Here is a 10749-nt window from a genome sequence, read left to right as displayed (position 1 = left end):
AAATGTGTTACGATCTTTTTATTCGAAGAAGATCTTTAGCTTCTTGAATCCACGGTTTATTGGCAAAAGATTCATAAATTACATCAATTTATAATGAACAAATAACAAAAATTTCCAAATTATATGTTTAAAAGTTATTATTGTTTAAAAACAAAATTATATTTAATAATTATATATACAAAGTAATAAAAAGTATGATCTATATTTCGAAAAGTACACAAATTAATAAAATTTAAGATTTTAAAAAATAATATTAATTAATAACATAAAACGATGAAATAAAAAGTTCTGTATTTTATATACTTATCAAATATATTTCCTGTATAGATGGCATACTTATAGTTCATTTCTTTCGATTCTATTGTAAATTGTAGCTGTATGTGTACAATGATATTTAACACTTGATATTTTCATATGATACATAAAAAAATTAATTTAAAATTTTACAAATATGTCAAATTCGCTTGTACGAAAAGGACTTGAATTGTTGGGTTACGAAAAAAGTGTAAAGCAAGGTATATATTCTATTATCCAGCATTTTAATTTGTATAGGTTATAAATATATATTTAATATTACACAAAATATTTATTTTATAGAAAAAAAGAAAAGAAAACACGTAAAATATAAAGGTTCGCTGGATCTGATCCCTCCAAAACACAGGATATTTTCTAAAAACGATAAAACAGGTATTTATAACCTTCAAAATAAAAGATTAATCTATCGTTTATCAGCTAATGAAAAGTAAATATTTCTTAAGATCTCGGAACAATTCTTGGCCGATCAAGCAAAGTAACTGTTTATGAAACTCAAAAAAAATTAGCTGCAAAAGTAGATCCTACAGATGAAAATGTACAGAGGCTTTTATTGCTTAGCACTAATCGTATTGATCCAAATACAACAAATAAGGTATAGTTCCATAAATTTTTTAATTACTCATGAAATAAATTTTACTAATCAAAAAATTTTATATCAGTTATTAAGCAGAGCTTTGAGAAAGAGATATATTCCAAAGGAAAAGAAACCTAAGGAACCTGAAGCCACTGCATTTACTGAAGAAGATTTTAAGAAATTTGAAAAAGAATACGTGGATCAGTAATGATAATTTTATATTTCTTAAATTATATATTAGGTAAACGAATTTCAATTAATGAACTTTACTTAGTATACATGGCATTATGGTAGTCACCAATATATAAAGACATTTAATTGTATTTCATCTGTAAAGCAATATTATTTTTTGCACGTTTATATGATAAATGTTTAATCTACTGTAAATTGTTAAATGTAAAATGTTTAATAGCGATCGTAAAAGGGGTAAAGTGATATTAATTTTAACTTCCTCTTTATTTCTCTATTACACTATATGGATTATTGGTTTACCATTCATAGATGATAATAGAATACGATCGTTTTTTGGTTCTCACAATATTGCATTAATAATTCCTGCAGTGTCTGGCTTATGCTTCGTTGGTGGATTAGTATTGTTTACTATTTATCACGTTAAACCATATTTTTCGAGTAATAAATCAAGTAAACTTCATGATTCGTAACATATACATAAAAAGGTTTATGTAAATGAAAATATTATATTGTATATTGCTAACTACATTGTGTTGAGAAACATTGACACACTTGTGTGTATTTTATCATTGATTAAGTAATAAAATTTATGTAACTAGACCGCCATTGTTTATATGTATGTTCCTAGTACGTGGCTAGTATGAGTTAACCTATTCTAGATTTTAAGTAAAATTATTATTACTAGAGAAAACTCAAAATGTCTTCAAAGAAATGGTTTGTGCTTGGTATTTCGGGTGCAACATGCAGTGGAAAGACTTCTTTAACTAATCGACTTCATAATGAGTTAAAAAATTCAGTAGTGATATACCAAGACAACTATTTCTTACCGAAAAACGATCCACGTCATGTAAAAATTGATGAACTTAATCATTTAAACTGGGAAGTAATAACCAGTATGGATATGAACAAAATGCGTTCAGATGTTTTACAATTGATCGAATCGTCACCTACAGAAAATAGTTCTTCCGAAACAGTTAATAAAAATATATTAATATTAGATGGGTTTTTACTTTTCAAATGTAAGGTTATTTCAGATTTATGTGATCGTAAATATTTCATAACATTAACAAAAGAAGAATGTTGGGAAAGAAGGAAAGGAAGAGTATACGATCCACCAGATGTTCCTGGCTATTTCGAAAAAGTTGTTTGGCCAGAATATTTAAAGCATAAAGACGAATTAATGAAGGACAATGATTTTTGTAAGACAATAACATTCATTAATGGATTGGAAAGTAAAGAAGAGATATTTCGACTGGTTTTTGCAGAAATAAAAAAATTATTATCATAAAGTCTCATCATATTATTATATGTAAAAAAAGAAGCGCTTAAAACTATAAAAAATAAATATACACCATAAACTGATTGTGGATATTTAGCTATCATTTAACAAAAAGATGGTGATATTACAAACATTAGTTTCAAAAAGAAACATCTGTACATTCCAGAATGTTTAGCACAAAATATAATTAATATTCTGAAATATTTTCCATACTAATCTAGGACATTTATCCCAAATATTTTTTTTTAAATTCGAAATAAAATAATCGCAATAATAAATGTATATCTTGTATATTAAATTCCCTATATATATTGACAACTGATTTTTACTGAGCTGAAAAGCGTAGTGTACTTACCTGGCACAGTTGTGCATTGAGCGATATTTTTTTTTCAAAAATGATAAGTACACTTGTATTTCATCACTTTCCTTTTTGTGAGAAATGTATGTACATGAGTCATTGTTGCATTATCAGTACTGATGAAGTTTTTTTATGAATTCCCATGAAAATGCCCATACATGAATCAAATGTAGTTTATGTTGAAAATGTGGTAATTTTGTAGCTGTGTATCACAATATTGTAACTACAACATGTACAATCTTTTTTGTTTTTGTTGCATATTGTTTGCACATAAAGCCTGCTTCAGATGTTAAGTAATTCCTTAGGAAAGAGTTTTAAATTTCGTTCTTTATGCATAGTATATTTTGTACAAAAATTAATTGTAAAAGGCTTAGAAAATTAAGAATGTTTGAGTTTACAACTCCTTGCAGACACTTCATAGCTTACAACTTAGTAATCAATCTTCACTTTTACAGAAATTCAGGAAGGGTATAATGATACATAGCAATGTTCTTTTTATTTTGTACAAAATAGATTATGTTTCGCCAAATTTCGGATATTTATCTTCATCCAAAACAGGCTTCAAAATGTTCAAGTCTTCGTTTTCAACAAGATTCACTTCGTTTTTTTCTCTTTTTTAATAAAGATAACGCACAACGACGTGTATATGTTACATGGAATAGGTGCTATGTTTAGATTGGCCTTGCACATTTGTTACATTTGTTGGAGCAGGTCCAGGTGTTTGATCATCTTGATCATTTTGTCCACAAGCTTTTCGAACATATTGCGGTGTAAGAACAACTTCTTCTTCCATTTCAAGAACTCGTTTGTCCAATTCCATACATGCTGCCATTTCTTTTTCTAATTTTGCCAACATCTGTGGTGAATTGTATTTTTCTGGATCATCATGAAACACTACCATACCATCTTTTTGATTGATTGTTGCAAAAATTTCACCATCTTCTATCTATGATTATAAATATAAAACATCTTTATGTAACATCTATACATATATACACACAATTATTTATATAAATAATAAATATATATTATATAAAATAAATATATAAATAAATAATAAGTGCATTTACCATGTTTAATATATATTTTTCTGCATCGGCAGGTCCCGATAATTGAACTCTACTAGCCACATCACTTAAGCTAAGAGTCAAAAAAGTTTTTGTCAATCTTTGTATGTTCTTCTTGTATAAATAGCTGAGCACTTGTTTCACCAGTCCCATATTATGGTCTCTTGTAAACAGTTGTTGATATTTGGTGATAATATTCTGCACCTCTTCACAACTATTCATTTGATAAGCTGTAGCCAATTCTTGATACTGTTGACCCAGTGGTTTCATGTACCTATTAACTACTTGACTCGTATACCTAGGTAGATTCAAAACTTTCCCATGCAAAATTAAAGAGACCAGAATATATTTCTTGTAGGCTTCTAACATAATGTAACTAACTGCCATGGCAGGTGTGGTTACACACACTTCAAAAAAGTATAATGCTCTATCATAATTCTTTAATGCTGTATATATCATACCACCATAATAATAATAAAGTAAAAAGTATTTTGAATCAAATTGTCCTTCCTCTTGGTTGATACCAGTAATATCTATATCGAGAAATTCAAGTGCTGGTTTGAAACACTTAGAGAGAAGACATAGTTGACAAAGATCAGCATGTATTGAAGTAAGCTGGCTATCGAATAGTTGTATTTTACGTATTGCACGGCACAATAGTTCAATACCACGCAATGGTATTTGCAGTTCAACTAATGTTTGAGTAAATAAATGGCATAATTCTGCATCTATAATGTAAATGATAGAAATCAATTATAAAAATAGTTTCATTATAATTTTAATGGTTCCCAATACAAAAGAAGAAAGGTTAGAAACTTACATATATCAGAAGCAAATCTAACTTGTTCTCCATTACAACCAATGATAAATTCCTGAACCTGATTAAATAGTGGTTTATAAGCATCAGCATTGTTTGCACCATTAGGATTAGGCAGTGAAAATTTTACACATAATACTGCCAAAATACCTAATGAATGTTCCTGCAGATTTAGGGTTTCCAAAACGTTATCTAAATGTTGTCCATTTTTTATTAGAACATCTGTGCTTTTAGCTATTATTTCTGACAGCTCTCTAAAATTACCTAAGGAACATAAGGCAATTGAATAATATTATTTAACAATTACTTCAAAAAATATTATAATTTTATTTACAATAGAATATTGATTTAACAAATGCATATATTTTTTATATACACTTGATATTAAACAATTTAAGAAAAAGGTTTATATGGCGCTGTAAAGAAAAATGTTGATATACATATTTAAGATTTAGTCATAGATATACTTAATATAGAAATCAGATTTATATACGATCCGAATAAAATTAAACGGATGAGTTATTCGATACCACAATGAGAAAATATTGTGAACTCGAATCTTATTTTTCTAGGAAAGGATCATTATAGAGTAACGCAGAACGTTCTAATAAACCTTTAGGATTATTCTTGGAGGTTAGGTTCATAAGAATATAAGGAAGGTTTGAACATCTGTCGTACCTTGTTTTGAGAGCGTCCGCACATTATTTACAAATTGCTCCAATGCCGACGCCATTACTGCAATTGCTTTCTTCTCATCACCACCTTTAATCGGTGATGAACCGTATTTACAGAAATTATTTTCGTTAACAAATGATCACTTAAGATGACGTTTTGAAACAGGCAACCGGAATGCTCTGAAGCATGTTACGAGTTACAAAAATAGCCGGTTGCGTCGAACTCCCTCTTTTATGTTGCACTCAAAAACACAATTTGAATTGAAATATATTTGTATAAATTTGTTTTTCTTGTAAATCTAATAAAAATTATCTTGTACTAGATTGTACAGGAGGATGTAAACATGTTCCAGATCTTTGCATTATATGTGTCGCAAAATTGTATATTTATTTACTTCAAATAAGCGCATGTTTTACTTAACATAACTATTCCAAACAGTTGTAAAATGATTATACAAATAATTAAACACATTATGCTAACACTTGTAAAAAAATTAAGTTAGATGTACTTATAACAAATATGTATTTAAATATAAAACCATTTTTAAATAAGTATTTTTAAAAGAATTGTACGTATTACATGCTAGTTTAATTGATGGTTGCTACGATACCAACGATTTCTAACAATCCTGAAAGACGAATAAAGCAAAGTGTTTGTTCACATTATCATTCGATTTATTTTTCTGTAATTTTATTTTTAAATAGAAAAGAGAAGATATTTCGATTATGTCAAGTATGATATATAACGAGCTTTGGAAAAGCGCGCAGACTGATATGGAGGAACTCCTTCAAATCGATACAAATTTGCAAAACGCTAAGTCGCAAAAGGATCGTAAAAAAGCTCATAATACGGTTTCGGAATTATACGTAAGATATATTCTTATCTATAATAAATTAGAATTGTGTTACGATCAAATAATTCAACCGCAAAAACGAATATTAATGAAACAATTGTTAGTCTCATGCCTTGGTAGAATTTTAGAATTAAAACATGAATTAGTCGAAATAGATCTTTCAGAGTATAGTTATTTCGATGATATTTTAATAAAATTAAGCGTTACTCCGCAAGAAGTTGAAATTCAAATTCCAAGATATTTTAGACGTGAGTGTTTACAAGAGATCGAAGGAAAACGGAAATATATAGAAAGTATTTTAAAAGGTATAGGTGTTTTGGATGAAGTAGTTCCACCAAAAAATATGACTGAATCCGAAGCGATAAGACTTATACAGGTACGAATTTATATAAGATTAAGAATGATAATACTATTTGTATATTAATGTACGTTTAAATATTATCTATGCAAATGTTAGGCTCACGAACGCGCTAGACAAGGCCGATTAAGATTTCAATTTATGAAAGAAATTCGTCAAATGAAGAATAAATCTGCGATTAAAGCAGATGCAAAGATAAAAGAATCGTGCGAAAAGACGGCTGTAATAAAAATTCAAAAAGTTTGGAGAGGATACGTGACTAGATGCAAAATTCGGAAACGACGTCTCGAAGAAATGTTATTAATTGGTATTTTTTTTTTTTTTATTAAAATAATAAGTGATGCATATATAATAAATAGTGTGTATGTATATTTATATTTGTCTATTTTTAAAGGTATGCTTCAACCGAGTCAAGAAATTACGGAAAATGCTAGACAGGCTGAGAAAGTTAAAGAAGAGAGATATGAAAAACAAATTAAATATCAAGAGTTATACGAAAATTTGGTGGTCGAAGCTAAAGAAAGAATTCGTAAAGGAAAAAGCGCCATAATAGAAGAAAATATAAGGAGTGAAGTCCGAAACTGGGTAAACACTTATTTTCAACAGACAGGAAAAATTCCAGACTTGCCATCTGCTGAGAGTGGAGGATCTAGAGTCATATTTAGCAGACAGGTAAAATTAGTATTTACACTTGTATTGCGTGTACAGCATTTTCAAATCTGCTCTATATCAGCAATAACTCTTTGATGTAACTAAGTTGAAGTAGAATGTAATTCCATATATACAGGGAACTGAGAGCACTATAAGTAAATCAACAGCAGTATCATCAAAGGAATCCAAGAAATCTAAAAGATCAAAATCGAAGAAGGATAGTGACGTTGAACAATCAGAAGAGGAAACTGAGCAAGGTTTCAAGTCAGTTCCTTCCAACTTTTTGTCAGAGCTGGTACATGCTAATCAAGAATATCAAGAAACATGGAAGAATAAAGATGAAGCTGTAAATATGGCACAGTTACCATATTTAGACATGATAGAAAATAAAACAATCAAGGAAGTAGAAAATGAAGTACGCATTACAGTTGACCAAGCACTTAGAGGTAAATTATACCATTACAGTAACCAAAATATAAAAACAATAATGACGCTACAATTTTATCATATTTAAAGATGACATAGAAGCATTACAATATGCATTAGACAGAGATAGAGGTCTTAAAGGCAAACGTGTTAAAAAAACTCAAAAAAGAATTCGCCGCAGTGGAAAAAAAAATAAAAAGAGGAAAGAAAAGGATTTGACACCTGATAGAACAACAGAATCTTTATTTGAAGAACTGTTAACTCAAGGAATTATTAAGTTACATAAAGAAATTCCACTTTGTAATTTCAAAGGGGAAAAGTCTTTCATAAATTATAATTTAAGAGAAAAAAGAAAGGATCCTTTGCCAGCACTTGGTTAAGTATTTTATATTAATTTAAATCTATAGTCACATATTATATTCCCCATTCTGATTTAAGTTCTTTTAGTAATCCCTTCAGTAATAATTTTTGTATTAAATGTGTTAATAGGAGACATAAGACAGTTGATAGCTGAATATTGTATACTTCCTTTGGGAAACAATACTCTTAGAGAACTTACACCACTAATAAGATCAGTGTTAATAGCTGGTCCACATGGCAGTGGCAAAAAAATGTTAGTAAATGCAATTTGCACAGAACTTGGAGCCACTTTATTTGATATTACACCAGCTAACATAGCTGGGAAATATCCTGGCAAATCAGGATTGATTATGCTTATGCATTTAATATTAAAGGTACGCTAAGAAAGGTAGAGATGATTAAACACATTAGAGAATGAATATTTATTCTAGATTCATTTCACATGAAGGTGTCACGTTTGCTTCAACCATCAGTGATATTCATGGAAGGAGCAGAGAAGCCGTTTGTTAAAAAAGTGTCAAAGACAGATAAAACTGATCCAAAACGTCTAAAAAAAGATCTTCCTAAGTTAGTAAAAAGTATTACAAATGAAGATAGAGTGATTCTTATTGGAACTTCAAGTTCACCATGGGATGGAGATCAGAAACTCTTATATCAAACATATGATAAAATTATATATATTCCCAGACCAGATTATGGATCTATGTCTCTCATATGGAAAGATTTAATATACAAAGTATGACTTTTTCATTAATTTATAAATTCCGATGCACGTTAATTTTTTATAGGAAAGGACATGTATGTAGATATATAATTATATTTATAGCATCCTGGAATTAACAGACAATTCGACACATCTGTAATGGCTAAAATTTGCGATGGTTTTACTATTGGCACGGTATTGGCGTCTATTAATGAGGTATTGGCGAAAGAATTATTTATTATTATTATGCAATTGTTGCGCGTAAATTTTTTATAATCTTTCTCATTACAACAATTGCACATTGTTGTAAAGTAGGTAATGACTACAAAGCGAATAGTGCAACTAAGAACTCATCCACTGACACATGGGGAATTAATAAACGCGTTAAGTTCGAAAGATCCTGTTTTTCGCGAAGAAGAAGACACGTTCTTGGGTGTGTATTCGTGTGCTGTTATAAATATTATCATTTTCTAATTATATGTAATTACAGCATGGCTTTCAAAAATACCTATAAGTCGTAAAAAACAACGAGCGCTTGAGCTTGAGCTTCAGAAGTTGGAAGAAGAAAGTGAAAAACAGCAAAGAAAAGGAAAAAATTTTCATAAATAAATCTATTTGTATTATTTAATAATATTTATAATTTTATAATATATATAGTATATATTATTTATATATATTCTATAATATGTATAACAAATTATAATATATGAAATAGCTGACAATTATTGTTCTTCCCTTCCAGTTAAATTTAAGAAAAAATTAATGTTATAATATGAAATATTCCACAATTAATCAAAATTTATTAAAATGAATCATTAAGATGGTTTTTTTCTACCAATTTATATTAACTAAAACCAAACAAATTAACAATGGAGTTACATACATATATACCATTGTACTTTATTTACTTCATTTTTGCCGCTGGTTACTAAGTTCCTGCAAAGATGCATACAAGACCAATTTACGTAAGTAAAAGTAAACGTAACGTGACAGATGACAGCTATTTACATTCGAGATCGAAGTTTCAAGCATTGGAAAACCTGTCTGCTTGTTTGACTAAAAAATGAGTTTGAAGTATACGACACAAGGGTCAAACGGGGAAAAGATCGCATAAAAATACTTATTACTGATAGCTTCGCACTCATTTATCAGAATAACGTGACAAATATAAAAAAAACAAATTACATGCATGTATAAGTAAAACTAAAAGTAAATCTAGAATTTCATGTATTTCTTAGCATATTATATTACCATACCGCAATTGTTTTTACTTCTTTATTAATTGTACATAACATTTCGCAATTAATATTATAAAATATTTATAAATTTTTCTCTTGTAAAAAAAGGGGATTATGACCTTGTGTGATAAGAGATTCGAGATTCTATCTGCATAATCACTTTATCGTCGCGTGTTAATTACATTTCATAATTTCGTCAAAAGGCTATATTATATTTGGACACATGATCATCTTTGGCAACATAAGTGCGAGTTAGAAGAGTGACAATTGCAATCTGGCACGTTTTTATTCATGAACGTCCCTTTTGTAAGGGAGATAACTAGAATGACTCTGTTTGCTTTGGATCGCGGTACAAAAGTCTCGTTAAGATTAAAGTTATACAGGTTACATGTTTCTTTCTTCAGTTCACGTGATATAACACGCGGCAAGCAGACTTGTAACTAAAGGCAATGGCAAAGACCTCTTCAAAGAGTTATCAATAAAGGGCAAGAAGGGGCACACATCTTACCTCACATTTTCCTATCAAAATATGTAAGAGAAGTCTTATTTCGACTATGATTTTATGAAATCATATCACGTAAGATTTTATCATTTCTTGGTTTATCAATAAAAAATTAAACACGATATGCTAATTATTAAATATATGAATCTAACTTTATTTTAAAATAGACTCGTGTCAAGTAGATGATATTTTTTATTTATAAAAAACAACATAATATGCGTATTTACCATGAGTCATAACTCATTAATATTTAAATTTATGTCATTTTCTTTCAATGACAGCAATTTACTATTTCATGAAACAAAATTGTATTATCTACAATAATAGTTTTAAGAACAAATATAATATTTAACGGAAAGGAAAGTTGGATAATCATCTCTT

At 28.9% G+C, this 10749-nt stretch overlaps 5 protein-coding genes across 5 annotated transcripts; 4 read left to right on the top strand and 1 right to left on the bottom strand.

Annotated features, from left to right (window-relative positions):
- Positions 1-341: 341 nt before the first annotated feature.
- On the top strand, positions 342-1324 carry LOC117158820 (active regulator of SIRT1). The gene is made up of 4 exons (XM_033338144.2): positions 342-515; positions 598-687; positions 759-907; positions 975-1324. The coding sequence occupies exons 1-4, from the start codon at positions 452-454 to the stop codon at positions 1095-1097; spliced, it is 426 nt and encodes a 141-aa protein (XP_033194035.1). The 5' UTR covers positions 342-451; the 3' UTR covers positions 1098-1324.
- On the top strand, positions 1291-1681 carry LOC143303140 (uncharacterized). Its single transcript, XM_076621296.1, has one exon. The coding sequence runs from the start codon at positions 1291-1293 to the stop codon at positions 1549-1551; it is 261 nt and encodes an 86-aa protein (XP_076477411.1). The 3' UTR covers positions 1552-1681.
- Positions 1682-1748: 67 nt separating this feature from the next.
- On the top strand, positions 1749-3184 carry Nrk1 (nicotinamide riboside kinase). Its single transcript, XM_033338143.2, has one exon. The coding sequence runs from the start codon at positions 1779-1781 to the stop codon at positions 2367-2369; it is 591 nt and encodes a 196-aa protein (XP_033194034.2). The 5' UTR covers positions 1749-1778; the 3' UTR covers positions 2370-3184.
- A 132-nt stretch (positions 3185-3316) lies between these two features.
- CSN3 (COP9 signalosome subunit 3) lies at positions 3317-5470 on the bottom strand. Its single transcript, XM_033338142.2, has 4 exons — positions 5281-5470; positions 4606-4866; positions 3789-4513; positions 3317-3664 (listed from the first exon to the last, which is right to left on the bottom strand). Exons 1-4 carry the CDS (start codon positions 5333-5335, stop codon positions 3368-3370), a joined length of 1338 nt encoding a protein of 445 aa, XP_033194033.1. The 5' UTR covers positions 5336-5470; the 3' UTR covers positions 3317-3367.
- A 524-nt stretch (positions 5471-5994) lies between these two features.
- On the top strand, positions 5995-9237 carry LOC117158881 (dynein regulatory complex protein 11). Its single transcript, XM_033338256.2, has 10 exons — positions 5995-6506; positions 6588-6795; positions 6883-7160; positions 7276-7585; positions 7656-7940; positions 8055-8299; positions 8374-8661; positions 8752-8844; positions 8944-9061; positions 9119-9237. Exons 1-10 carry the CDS (start codon positions 6003-6005, stop codon positions 9235-9237), a joined length of 2448 nt encoding a protein of 815 aa, XP_033194147.1. The 5' UTR covers positions 5995-6002.
- Positions 9238-10749: the final 1512 nt, after the last annotated feature.

The sequence above is a fragment of the Bombus vancouverensis genome, chromosome 9 (assembly GCF_051014615.1).
Source record: "Bombus vancouverensis nearcticus chromosome 9, iyBomVanc1_principal, whole genome shotgun sequence".
Taxonomy (NCBI): domain Eukaryota; kingdom Metazoa; phylum Arthropoda; class Insecta; order Hymenoptera; family Apidae; genus Bombus; species Bombus vancouverensis.
The sequence above is the reverse complement of the archived record's forward strand: the minus strand, read 5'-3'. Positions and strand labels throughout refer to the sequence as shown.